The sequence below is a fragment of the Plutella xylostella genome, chromosome 4 (genome assembly GCF_932276165.1).
Source record: "Plutella xylostella chromosome 4, ilPluXylo3.1, whole genome shotgun sequence".
NCBI classification, from domain to species: Eukaryota; Metazoa; Arthropoda; class Insecta; order Lepidoptera; family Plutellidae; genus Plutella; species Plutella xylostella.
In genome coordinates, this window is record NC_063984.1 from 5,523,695 (window position 1) to 5,537,753 (window position 14,059).

Below are 14,059 nucleotides of genomic sequence, written 5' to 3' on the forward strand. Positions count from 1 at the left end.
TCATCATAGTTAATATCTTTCTTGGGAAAAGTGTTTCAGTTTGACCAGCACCAGAAGTTCATACGTCGTATTTTTTGTCGTATTTAAATGTACCTATCTAAAGAGGGTTAATTTAAAGTTTAACGAGTGGCATAAAAGTAAATTATCGTGTCTTGGTTGTATTTGTGGTCTGGGCTATAAATGATTGTTTCGCATTGTGTTTAATCGTTATTTATCAATAAAAGTCAAATATATCTTATCCTTGTTGTAGTTATTCGTAAAACAATGATCAGTCATTACGCATTAGGTTCATTAAATGTTAGCGTAGCACCTTCTGGGATAGAATTTGTTTGTGAAATACGCGAATATAAGGTGACAAACTGGCGAAAAAGTCGTCGACCCATATAAGTACGCATTCTTACTCGCACGTCTATCTGGGCATTTAGGTACTTACCATCAACATTAACTTTCTTGTCGATCTTTGTCTTCATAAAGTGTCTTTGTCACCGTCGTTGTTAAAGGATGATGATGATTATAGGCCACTATACATAATATATATTATAATGATAAAAATTCTTTAGTAGGTTTGAGGGGTCAAAAAATCTACTAACTACAAACTAAAACTTACAGTACCTGTAGACAAGTACCTGTGTACTGTACATATCCGAAGATTATATTTTATTGGTTTTATTTTTTTGTTGCAGATCAACCTAATAAATATATTTTTATAACCCTGTGATCAGGACTGTGAGATCCAGGTTATTCCATTATTCCTTTCACAGCTTGCACCGCCTGTTATAAAAATCATTCATCATATGAATAAAACAATGTAATTAATAGAAAACAATTACATATATTAAAACAATTTGTAGACTAGTACAAAAATAGCCAAAGCTACAGCACTGAGCAAATTTTATTTGTGACATTACAATTAGGTAAATAAAAAATATAATCCAATTTCATATAGCAATCAATATACTTATTTTATTGCATTCAACATATTACTATAATATAATCTACTAAAATATAATTCATATAGATAGGCATTAAGCACTTTGTGCTAAGAATATAGTTCTTAAATCTATATACAGCATGTATTATAATATTATAATGCTACATAACAATGGCAACCATTTGTTACCAGGCAGTGTATACTAAATGTGATGAGTAAACTGCTTGGAAGCATCACTGTTACCCTTATATCTAATTTCTTTTATTGTCAGTTGTTTTCCTTGGTGAATTCTTTGTAAATGGCTTCTCATATCATAGGAGCGAGAGAATGACCGATGGCACACCGGACACTGTGTCTTTCCCGCATGCGAGTCCTTGTGGAGAGTGAGCGAAGTTGGATGCTTGAAGCCTTTAGGGCACATATGGCAGCGGAATTTTAAAACCATATCTGATTCTGAAAGGAAGAGAGTTTTTAAATGATATGTTACAGATAGAATGCCAGATTGGTTGCATAAGAATAGATATAATTTGATATTTTAATAGCCATACAGTAAGACTCACATCATTGAAACTATTTGTGTTAAAAAGAGAGTATAGCACGTGCTCATCCATACAATAAGAGAAAATGTTTAACTACCTCTAAATATTATCCAATCTCCATGATTTTTTTGTATGTTATTCACACAAGGTATATCTAGGTTTATAGCTTTTTCTTTTTTCAAAATTTTCTATAGATTCAAACTTATAGGCACCTCAAATAACGTAATTTTCGTGTGTTAAATCAAGCCGTTTTTTGAACAATAACAATGCACTTTTTTAAAAAAAACGAAAGCTATAATCCTCGAATATATTATGCTGAAGGGATTGACATCAAAATGAAAGAGATTGGTTGATATTTAGTTAGTGTAAATCGTTTTCTCCCGAAACCAGAATTTCATCGAGAAAAGTACCTATAGTCAGTTGCGTGGAAGCACTTTAAAATAAATTTTTAGGCAACAACTTTAAACATAAGTATAAAGGTAAAAAATAACATACCAGTATTATTCTTTTCTGACAAATCTTCAGCAGAGGTAGATTGAGTATCCATCTGTACTTCCTCAGTTGGAGGTGAAGGTTCTGCCGTTACATTATCCACTGCTACTTCATCAGGTATCACCATGTCTTGCTCAATAGCTGGCTCTATATCAGTCTCATCTTCATTGTACTGTTTGTAAACGCCTGTCTGTGGAATGTAGTCATCTCGCGGCGGCTGCATAGTAGCCAAGTTAATGGGCTCTTCTGTTGGGGCCAAAACTATGTCATCAATTACTGTTCTCGTCTTGGAGCTCAGGTCAAGTGACAGGCCCTCGGGCAAGGCCTGGCTCACTGGCAACTCCTCTTCTGTGTTGTCTGTCAACCCTTTCACCTCCAATAGTTCTGCAGTAATGAGGAATGACTCCAATTGTTCCTGGAATATGTTCACTTCCCCATGATACATAAAGTTTATAATTGCATTCAAATCCTCAAACTTCACATTCTTAAAAATTATAACAGGATGCTGGCAGGGATTCTCTTTGAATATCTGTTTGAAATAATTGCTGCATACAGATAACAGCATTTTGTGGGCCTTAATTTTACCACCATCACAACATAATGTGACATCTACTAAATCGTTCTCCAAACGTAACAAGTTGAAGGCGTCCGTGACATGACTAACATAATTATTCCAACGTAATGAATATTGAGGTGCATTATTCATTTTTAATCGATATTATTACAAAACTAAGAATAAACAGTGAAAACAATACGGGAAACTCAAAATAAATGAAAAATACGCAACACTTGACACACACACACAACATCAGCTGTCATTTAGCTGTCAAAACGTTGCAACACAGAATACTGCTTAAGTCACTTTCTGTCAGTATCTATTGTTAGAAGAATACAATATACTGCGACAAACTTATCTGTTCCGGTGACATTTAACTAATTATTTACCATGTCTCATTATTTAGTAATAAATTATAAATTGATATAGATTAGATGGGTTTATTAAAACCGCAAGGGTAAATTACCATTACGGGAAAACTTAACATCTTATAGCCTCCTGACCCCGAGAGGTATAAATGTAAACACTGTTATTATTTTTTTTTTAAATTAAAAAAAATAACTTCTGAACTGTTTTGTCACTTTGTCAAAGAACAAATTGTTTAAGGGATAGGTACTTTATAAAACTTTAAAGGAATAACATTGATACTTCATAAAACTTTTAATATAGGTATTTTTAAACTATATATATTAATTTTTTTTTCAATGTCCTACTCATAGCACGCCAGGTGTCAGGAGGATAGAATGAAGAAATATTAGACATTTACGTGAGCTCTCACCGGATCAGATAGGTTTGTGACACTGTAGAATAGAATAAATCTTTATTCAAGAAAAACAACTTAATTATAATACATATAGTGCCACAATCTTATCTGTTCCGGTGACGACGTCGCTGTGATCGAATCCAGTGTTGCCATCGATTAAATTTTACCTATTTGTGGTTTAAACGACAATGCATTTCTGCTATTACCTATTGTTATAATTAGGTACATTCATAGGTATAGATAAATCAAAATATGTATAGGGTCGATAGTAAATGAAAGAGGATATAATATACCAAACGACATTTGTTGTATAAAAAATTTGTCCACGGCGAACAGAAATAAAATTTATTCTGATTAGGTCCTATAGGTATCTGTGGGTCGTGGGAATAACGAGATAGATAGACTTAAAAAATACTATAATTTTTTATTTTTGAACACTATATTTTACATTTTCTAAAGTTACAAGAAACAAGAGCATAAAATTATAAGAAATGCAGACAATATACAAAGGCAAAAAGCAATTTCTTCCAGCCAACCCTTGATAGGTAGGGAGAGCATGTCATTAATCATCATTATTTCGTCTAATCTGTGGGTCGTGGGAATAACGAGATAGATAGAAAGACTTAAAAAATACTATTAATTTTTCATTTTCATTTTCATTACATTTTCTAAAGTAACAAGAAACAAGAGCATGTAATTAAAAGAAATTCAGACAATGTACAAAGGCAAAAAGCAATTTGTTCGAGCCAACCCTTGATAGGTTGGGAGAGCATGTCATTAATCATCATTATTTCGTCTAAAATCGCTGCAGGTGCGCGAAATTCTTCTTGTTATAGTGCCTAAGATTTCAAGTATCATGTCATGTCCTCACACCTGAAATCAAAGATAAATAAAGATTATATACATACTTTTCATCACGACCCATCCCGTCCCCACTGCTGGGGCACGGGTCTCTCGGGAAAATATTAATAAAATTACATGGAGTATATGGGTAAAATTATTGGTCATATTTGGCAACAGTAATTCTGGCGCCCGAATACGTTATTATTCCTGCATAAAAGCCAATATATGTAGTATTACTTTTCTTGCATCTCATTTTAGCGCTTTTGGCATTATTTCACCCAGAAAATCACAAAACAAATTAAATAACGTAGCGTCAGCCTCTTCGCAGAAATTGACAACTCAAATAACGCACAGAGTATGAAATGACGTTTGACAAAGACGTCTCGTTGTTGCACATTTTGACCACCGGAACAGATAAGATTGTGGCACTGTAGGTACATCCCACAAAACCAAATTCATCCAGTTATCATATTCTGCTGCCTTCTTTGAGAAACTGAAGTAGGTATGTGACATAACCCCGTACCTACCGCACTTACTATAAGTATAACTTGCACTATAACCTTTTTATCATTGTAAAACCCAATCGTTTATGAATATAATTTTATTTCAAATCACCATTAGATACTTTTGCCGGTCCTCCTTTGACACTTAAAGCCCCCCATTCACTACACGCACCGCAAGCCGAGCCCCGAGCTAGACCCGTACCAATCCATGAGCAAATCCGTCATCGCCCACACACTACAGGAGCCCCGAGTTGCTTTCCAGTTGATTGTGAACTTTACGACCCTTGCACAAGAAACATATTAATATAGTTCTATTCTCGTGGTGCTCGTGTTTCGAGACAGCGAGCGCTGCGTCGAGCCGCGAGCCGCGCCCACCAACACATTTACTCGCAGATTTGTCTGCGGACTTGTCACCAGCAACAAATCCGCGGATTGGCGCGCCCGCGAATGGGAGCCTTAGCGCGAAGGTTTCAGAGTTGTCTTCTTCCAAGGACTTTATATCAACATGTCGTCATGTAAAGGCTATTGTTTCCAATTGGCTTTCAACATTATCATAATTATAATGAGTTTGAATCACTTTTGTTAATTAATTTAAGGGTGGAGATGTAAAGACTTTTTATATTAGTTAGATAGATTTAAGACTTTTTTAGTGACTTTTATTTTAGTGCTAGATATAATTGTATAATTAAGTAAGCAATAAATAACTTTAAGTTTAAAATTTGTTTTAAATTATATAACTTAAATTATTTTATTCATTTAAGAAATTTGATTTGTTTTATTTTGTTATGTTCAATGTTGTATAAATTCCGCGATACAGGTGCGCCTAGTGTGGAATTTGCAGATAAAACCACTGTAAAACATGTTTTATGGAAACAAATACATTTTTACTTTTTACAGAACAAAGATATTTTTTTCTGTGGTGTGGGTTTTTTTGTTCTGTATATTGCTGTCACTTGGCGTCATCTTGGCGTACACATACTGTCATTGGTCACAGACTAGTCCCTTGCTTGGCGTTTGGTAATTTGGTTGGTTGGCTTGGCTATGTTTTGTGTACCTATTTGTATACTAGTTTTCGAGTAAATTGTGTTTTACTTTATTCTTCATAAAGTACGATTGAATCCATTTAATTAAATGTATACGTTAGTGCATAATATCCTCTAAAAGTTGTGCTAGCGACTATTTTCAGTTATTATGAGTACTTGCCTTACCCGCTATAGTATACCATTCATAAACATAAATCAATCTTTGGCATAAAATCATTCTCCAATATACACTTGTCTGTTATTTAACTGTAAACCATGGATTTGGCAATGCAAACCTCGCATTTAGCGGCTGCTTTGATGTCAGGAGCTAATTCCTATAGTATGAATGCTCCTGCTGATATGACAACATCTACTGAAGAAGTTAAAATATCTGAAAAACCTAAGGAAGAAGCTCCTAAAGATCCTCCTTGTGAAGAGGATAAAGAAGATATTCCAAGCGGAGAAGAATACTCAGATGAGGTAAGAGGTATCCAAGTTTAAAAGAAAGAAATAACAGTAGTAGGTATATCTCGGGTAACTTTTACTTATAACTAAAACTTACAACCAGTGTCATGGTAGTTTACAATGTATAGAATTCAGTAATTTTGCCCCCATTATTGGCCATACACTCACAATGTTTAGAGGCAGTTTGCAACAAGTCCTGTTACTAACTCTGTGCCAACTTATGTAGTAGTAACTGCTGCTAGTGATGAATGCCATAGATGATCCAGTCTACCCCATTATATTATGAACCTATTGTGTCCCACTACTGGGCAAAGAACCCTGGGTCTTCCAACTATCTCCCATGGCCTCCTCTTTCCACACCATTATTAAACATTGTTTTATTTCCCTAGGAGAGTGAAGCACAGCCGGGCAGCAAGTCCACTCCGGGGCGCGGAGTCACACTGCAAATGCTGCTGGAGGAAAAAATGCTAGAACCTGGTAATGCTGCTATGACCATAGAATACTTGGTAAGTAGTTAATTTTAAACTCTTATAATTTAACAATCAACAAATAGTTGTAAATTGCTTTTGATGGGAGTAATGTCTTCATCATTGCAATCACTAAGCTCTCTTTAGCAGTTAGCACTATTAAGACACAGTGAAGCACTTCAGTTATTTCTTTCATATCCCTACTTGGCTATCTATGATAAAAATATGAAATAACTATTTGCACTGTTACTGAGTTGTGCTAGAACTATGACTTTGCTGCTGATATGTCTCAGTCATACCTTAGATGATATGGTAGAAATAGAAGCCTAATCCAATGTTTTGCAACTTATTTCTCAACTTTACAACATGCATTTTCAGGGACAAAAGTTTGTTGGAGATCTCCAAGCAGACGGAAAAATCAAATCACATGAGACTGAGACCATATTCTGCTCACCGTCGGCCTGGGCCATTCACTGTAAAAGGATAATTAACCCTGACAAGAGGTCTGGCTGTGGATGGGCATCAGTGAAATACAAAGGAAAGAAACTGGACACTATAAAAGCTACCTATTTGCGGAAAAAGCAGTTGCAAAGAGAAAATATGCATAGTGATGGTATGTTGATTGACTATTTTTATATTAAATAATTATATGCAATAAGAGAAGAGTAATGGCCTACGGACATCGGGACAGCATGACAAGGGATTAAAATTTTACTAATGCACATTCAACCACAGTTATGTTACTTTAAAATGATGCTCTGGCATTGAAAGGGATTTTGGGACATAAATCTATTAAGGGGGTTCCGCTCATCTCGCATAATCTTTATTGACCAAAACTATTTTCGCATAACTCGTATGGTCTAAACTTTTTTGGCCGAACCATCACTTTGCCAAGACTTATGTGGCATAAGGCTCGTTTCGTCTAAAACTCTTTAGGCACAATCTTTAAACACCTAAGTTTCGTTTGCTCAAATTTATGTTCGTCTATACCTATGTATAATCTTGTTTCTCCTAATGTTATCTTAATAAATAATATATTAAGTATGTAGTAAATGTACAAATTGTGGTATTTTTCTCCTACATCCCGAAAATCACGATATTGTATGATCAAAAAATCGAAATTTAAAGACCAATATAATTATTACAAACCCCATGAGATCGAAACCTAAAAATAGGTGCGACGACGAGCAAAGCGAGGAGGAGCGTGTTAGGTGCACATGTTCATCAAAACCAAAGCGGAGCGCAGCGAAGCGGAGCGGAGCGTTTTCCAAACAGCGGAAACAATACAAGGCACCAGTTTGCGCTATGTAGGGAGACGCTCCGTCAAAGTTAAAGCCAAACGAATATTATTACTTTGTATAAACCTATGCCATAGCATTATTAGGCTATTCAAGTTTTGGCAATACCATTATTAGGCTAAACAATGTTATGCGAAATAACTTTTTACTAAACGAGATTTATGCCATACGATTTTCGGCGTAACGAGACTTTGACCAAACGTTACTATGCAATACGAGATTAGGCAAATAAATCTTATGCCAAAAAAGGTAGAACCCTATTAAGGACTCAATAGACTATCATCAAAACTGTTGAGGACAGCATTGCGTGGTGCAATTTTGTTAAGGTCCTCTTTATGTACCACTGGGGTGCCATAGGACAACAAAACCGATTATAAATAGAACTAGTAACGTTTATGGTGACTACCAAAGCTGGACTAGCTTTTGTCACTGAGAAGAATAGATTAGCCAGTCTCATTTCCGTCATAAGCTGACAGCACGCCACAGACATTGAGAAACAGGTACTTAAATAATTATGAAACCAACAAATGTTTAATTTCAGAGGAAACAGAAATGGAAACAGAAAGCCCACCAGAGCCACCACCACAGAGAATTGTCATGAAACACAACTCTGTACCCAATAGGATGGTTCAACAGTAAGTATAACTTCCATAAATAAAGAAATCCTAACTAATGTTATAAATGCGAAAGTAACTGTGTCTGTCTGTCTGTTACTCTTTCACGCCAAAACTACTGAATGGATTTGAATGAAATTTTGTATATATACGGTCTAGCTAGACCATGGGAAAGAACATAGGCTACTTTTTATCCCGGAATTCCCACGGGAAAACGTATTAAGGCGAAGCGAAGCGCGCGGGAACAGCTAGTAATATATAAATGGCAGACAGACTCATCCTAACCCACTCTATTTGTAGGTAAATAAATACTTAATCAAAAATATAGAGATATATGTAAGAAAAGGCATAGTATTCATATTATTTACCAACTTTTTCAGTGATTCAAACATGCTGATAGAGGCTGTATCATTTTCTTCAGTGGGGAAGGTGCAACCATTCCTAGTGTCTATGACGTCTAATGCCAGCCTCATACTAGACCTGCACTGCCATCTGAAGAAAGAAGAAGTGTATGGCTATTTAGCTGGAACTTGGGATTTGAATAACCACAGTGAGTAATAATAATATCCTATTAATAGTTTCATTATTTTATTGATCAATGGTATATTTATTGCCACCAATAAAAAAAGTATAAACTATGATTGCCGAAAGAAATTGAAACTTTCCTAGTTTAATTTCATCAAGATTTAAATTTTAAAAAATGTTATAAAAACTGTGATATCCTGGTGGACATGCATATGATGAATAAATATATAATAGAAAAAATCTTTGCACAGCAGTGAGACCACTATTCCCGAAAAATATACTAATAATAAACGCAATTTCTTCCAGATATGATAATAACTCACACATTCCCCTGTCTGATAAACAAGAACGACAAACGTCCACGGGTGTTGGTCGAGTTGGAGATACAAGTTGAGATAGAGAAGCTAGGGTTGGCACTTCTGGGGTGGTATCACTCGCATCCGACCAACCCTGCCATGCCTAGTCTCAGGGATTGTGACAACCAACTCGAGTACCAGATCAAGATGAGGGGACCTTCTGAAATATCGTACGTGCCGTGTATTGGCGTTATATGCTGTAAGTATTTTGAATATCTTATCTTTACTTATTTATGATAGAAAAAAAGTGATTTTTCCAAATTCTGATACATAGATAATTAGGAATGGTTAACTATAACAAATTTTAACTATTTAACCTAACGAATAATACGTGTGGCTCTTTTACCTTGTTTTTACACTCGTGAAGCATCGAAAAAAATGCAGGTTACAGAATATGATGTATTTTTTCTGGCCTTTAAATTTTCATCATATTCCATTAGTATTTACCATAATATACCAACAGTTATTTAAAACTAACAAACACCATACTTATCTCAATTTTCTCTCTTCAACAGCGCCATACAACCCTGAAAGTCCCGTGCTAGAGTCCTCGCTGACTTGCTTCTGGGTGTCGCCGCCGCCGGAGCAGCGCCCCACGGAGTACCCGCGGCCGCTGCTGCTGCAGTCCACGCTGCACCACGACGCGCACCTGTCGGCCCACGCCATGGACACCGTCAAGCGCACCATCAAGTACTACTCCACGTACGCAGACGACACCTTCGTACAGTTCACTGACAGCTTCAAACCCGATATCACGTATTTAGATAAACTTAAGTGTACGCTGACACCTAAGTTTCCGAGGGAGCAAAGCGATGGGTTGCTATGGCGGTTTATACGCGATGAGTTGGGCTGCTCCTCCGATCAGGATGATAAGATGGACTTGGATGCTTTGTTGGCGGTGCCTCAGCCGATACCGATGTCGAAGCCGAATCAGACATCGGTGCCGAATTTCCCTTCTGTGAGCACGTTGCAACAGATGGTGAGCCGGCCGGCCGGCGTGCCGCCCATCAACGTGTCTGCAGGTATGGGAGTGGGCTCCACTCACAAGTACGACACTTCATCACAGTTGAACATACCAGTACTGCCCACTTCATCCAAGTCATCCAAGAGCTCGAGCTCCGGCTTGCCGTCAGGTTATCCGACTGGACTGGATATGTTGACCAGTATGGCTCTCGGACTCGGCTCCGGAAATCTACCTTTGCCGCTGGGCGCTACCGGCTTGGAAAGCCTGGCAGCTGCAAATAGCATGTTATCCAGTCTCACACCTGGATTATCACCAAGTTTAACAGCTAGCTTGACTGGCGGTAAAATGCCTGATCCACCTTCTTACGCAGCGTCACTACAAAATTTAACCAACAGCATCGGAAGTTACGACAAAACGTCGTCAAGTACGTCGACAGTCACAGCGTCATCGACTGGGCCTATACCGGCCAGCATCGCGTCCAATCTGATGATGAGTTCCGCAGACATCGCCAACGCTCTCTTCTCAGCCACCAAATACTCAAACGCTGGGATCTTAGGTATTCCCGACCCCATGTCAAAGTCGACCTTGGCTGCTAACAATATGTTCCTATCGCCGTCACTGCTCAAAATGCAAGAATCTCTAATGAAGCCCTTATCAAGCAGCAGCTCCTCAAAGTCCGGATACGATCAAAGATCGCTTATGAAATCCCCTCACGATCTCATGAAGAGCAGCAAAGATTACTTACCACCCGACTTTGGCCACATCGGCAAAGGAAAGCTGGATAGTCCGTTGGACATTTCCAGCAAGACAGAAACCAGTACCTCCAAGACGGAAACCTCGAAAAGTGACGCTGCTGACAACCAGGTGGCGGACTTCAGCATGTCGTCTTCTAGAAGCAGCAGCAGCGGCGTAGGCGGGGAGTCCTTTTTGAGTCAAATGTTGGAGTTGACGAAGAAGACTACTATGCCGGACTATATGCCCGATTACGGGCAGTTGAAGATTCCTAAGTCTGATGAGCTTTCCGCTCCCATTCCTCCGTCGAGTCACTCGTACATGAGTACAGCAACTGCGGCGGACCTGTCTCAGTCCATGGCGGGCTACTCCAGCCGGGATGAGCCGTATGACTACGGCAAGGAACAAGACTACAGTATGCACCGAGTCTCCACGAGCGAGAGTGAACAGTAATAGTTGTGTTGTATATTGAGTGTGTGCGAGTATTTATGTTTAGCGTGTAAGTGATATCCATTTTAATTCAGTATTAAGATAAAGTTTTGGTACCATTTTTGTGGTATTTACTCTGTAGGTGGTAGAATTTTATCTATACCTAAACTGCCTCTGTGGTCTAGTGGTAGAAGCTTCGCTTCATGACCCAGAGGTCCTGGGTTCGATTCCCGGGTGGGACCATCAATTTGTGTTTCTAAATTGTGGTTCTAAGTTTGGTTAGGACATAGAAGGCTGATCACCTGTTGTCCGAAACAGTGAAAACGATCCATGCTGTCGGATGGGCATGTAAAGCAGTCGGTCCTGCGCCTAGCTCTCTCCAGTCGTGTCGGTCAATCCGTCCCATTGGGTTATGAGAGTGATGGAACAGAGAGTGCTCCTGTGTACTGCGCACACACTTGGGCACTATAATCTACTCCTGCGTAGATGGCTGATCTCAATTGAGATTGGCCGCCGTAGCCGAAATTCGGCTAGGAGGACATTATTATACCTAGACATAATATTGTATCTCATTTAATCAGTTAGATACTACTTAAGTTTTTGAATACATTTGTATTGTAAGTAAAAACAGTATTTGAAATAAATTGAAGAAACATTAATTTAATCGTATCAGTAGTTTTTTTTATTTATTTACTCGAATAGTTTATCTAAAAATCTACTATTTAATACTTCAAAAACATAACTCCATAATTGCATTGCGTCATGGATATAAATAATATTGTTATTGGCACAGTTTTAACATTTTTTATATCATTGGATTAGATCCGGCATGCCTTGTTACTCAATAGCAGTCTCTGTCTACGTAGGTACTCGTTACCTACTACAAAAGATGTCATACAATGTGATTCACATCTTAGAACTTACGAAGTTCTATGAAAACTTATTATAAATTATTTTTTCATCTATAAACATTTTTTCAGCGTCTCTGAAGTGTCGGCTGCATAAAACTATGATATGATAAGCAACACAAACCTACATACTGTACCTACTACTTACTTATAAGATTAGATGTTCTGCTGTTATATTCTAATTGCCGTAGTTGTACAATACAACAGGTAAGTGTGTATAATTAAAAATGTTTTATTCATCTATTAGAAATCTTATGTTTATCAGTGTAGATAGAAATAATGAAGTGTTTGAAAGAAAATTGTTGACTACTTGGGAACCGTATATGTAGAGTACATAGGTCTATGTAGTATATTCAGTCTATGTAAAGCTTGAATGTATGGATAATACCTTTCATTATATCTACCAATACCTACAAAACAGCTTATAATCTAAACGAAATAATCAAAAGAAACAAGCAGGTAATTTATAGAGGTAGATGCATTTTAATGGGTAAATTAAACACAACTAAAACATATTGGTCACCTCATTTTGAGATTGACTGGTCCGACCTAATTATTGTAGCTCCAAGCCGTAGCAATATTATAATGAAGTTGTCCTGACAAGTCCATCATTGCGCCACAGTTTGCTAATTGTTTAGGTAAGTATACATTTAATTATGCTTATGCAATTACCAAAAAATATATCGGTAGATAGTCAATTTCATTTCGTAATAACTAAATTTCGCTTTTTAGAAATTCCTCTGTGATAGGTCGGTAGGTACATGACGGTACCTATAGGTATCAGACTTATGAATAAAAAACAACATTTCTACAAAACCGTTCGGAAAAACCGCCTCTAACTTAAAAATCAAAGGTCCTATGTACCACAGGTGAGTCAAGCTTAAGGCTGTCAAAGAGACGGGGCGGGAGAGCGGCGGCGGCGGCGGCGGCGGCGGCAGTTCCAACCAGCCTCGGGCCGCGAGCGAGCGTACCTGCGCACGCGCCGACATGCGCACGACAAACCATCCGCGAGTGATCACCTCAGTGAAGTGACCCCTTAACTAACAGGATTACCAACACAGGACCCCGTTCCTGACTGATCACCGATTACCGTAAGTCAAAATATCCGTTACAACCTTAATTTTACGAGTGAAAAAGCTTAGTGAGAGTTGACCTTTTATGTTCTCAAGCCATTGTATACGATCAGCTGCGAAAGTTCGATATCGAATTCAAATTAAATTGCATAACATAACTAACAAATCTTTATATATTTCTATATGAGTGACATGTGTAAAATTAATGTGTTTGGGCAAGGTATCACCTTATTTAAGACCTGGCGCGATGTGTTTTCACTTTCGAAAGTTTCGAACTTAAGTAAGTAGTTCAAAGAAATCGGCTATAAAGCGTAATAAGTAGACATAACAGAGATTATTTCATTAAACTTTCTTAGCTTTATATACTAGTAATTCACCTACAATGCGACTTTTATTATATTCTGTGCAGCTGCGGTCGTGAACAAAAGTGAATGTAGGCGTTCATGGGTACTAGATAGGAGGTGTAAGAATGAAAACAAGGACAAACCTATTTCCTCTTTTGTTAAAACTCTATGAGGTTATGTGTAAAACAAAGGCATTTTTAATAGTTATAGCCTTTTCAAATATTTTAATTGACCT

General features: G+C 37.5%; 3 protein-coding genes across 4 annotated transcripts in view; 2 read left to right on the plus strand and 1 right to left on the minus strand.

Moving 5' to 3' along the window:
• Positions 1-812: 812 nt before the first annotated feature.
• On the minus strand, positions 813-2,792 carry LOC105380299 (zinc finger and BTB domain-containing protein 14). Its single transcript, XM_011549822.3, has 2 exons — positions 1,966-2,792; positions 813-1,384 (listed from the first exon to the last, which is right to left on the minus strand). The coding sequence occupies exons 1-2, from the start codon at positions 2,666-2,668 to the stop codon at positions 1,134-1,136; spliced, it is 954 nt and encodes a 317-aa protein (XP_011548124.2). The 5' UTR covers positions 2,669-2,792; the 3' UTR covers positions 813-1,133.
• A 2,862-nt stretch (positions 2,793-5,654) lies between these two features.
• LOC105380298 (MPN domain-containing protein CG4751) lies at positions 5,655-11,662 on the plus strand. Its single transcript, XM_011549821.3, has 7 exons — positions 5,655-6,129; positions 6,504-6,620; positions 6,960-7,194; positions 8,421-8,514; positions 8,874-9,043; positions 9,325-9,573; positions 9,890-11,662. Exons 1-7 carry the CDS (start codon positions 5,926-5,928, stop codon positions 11,521-11,523), a joined length of 2,703 nt encoding a protein of 900 aa, XP_011548123.3. The 5' UTR covers positions 5,655-5,925; the 3' UTR covers positions 11,524-11,662.
• A 1,669-nt stretch (positions 11,663-13,331) lies between these two features.
• LOC105380296 overlaps positions 13,332-14,059 on the plus strand; it is a 32,268-nt gene continuing 31,540 nt past the window's right edge. For both annotated transcript variants that reach the window (XM_038120885.2, XM_011549820.3), the window contains exon 1: positions 13,332-13,498. The gene's annotated coding sequence lies outside the window, so the exon portion shown is untranslated. The remainder of the gene's footprint in view (positions 13,499-14,059) is intronic.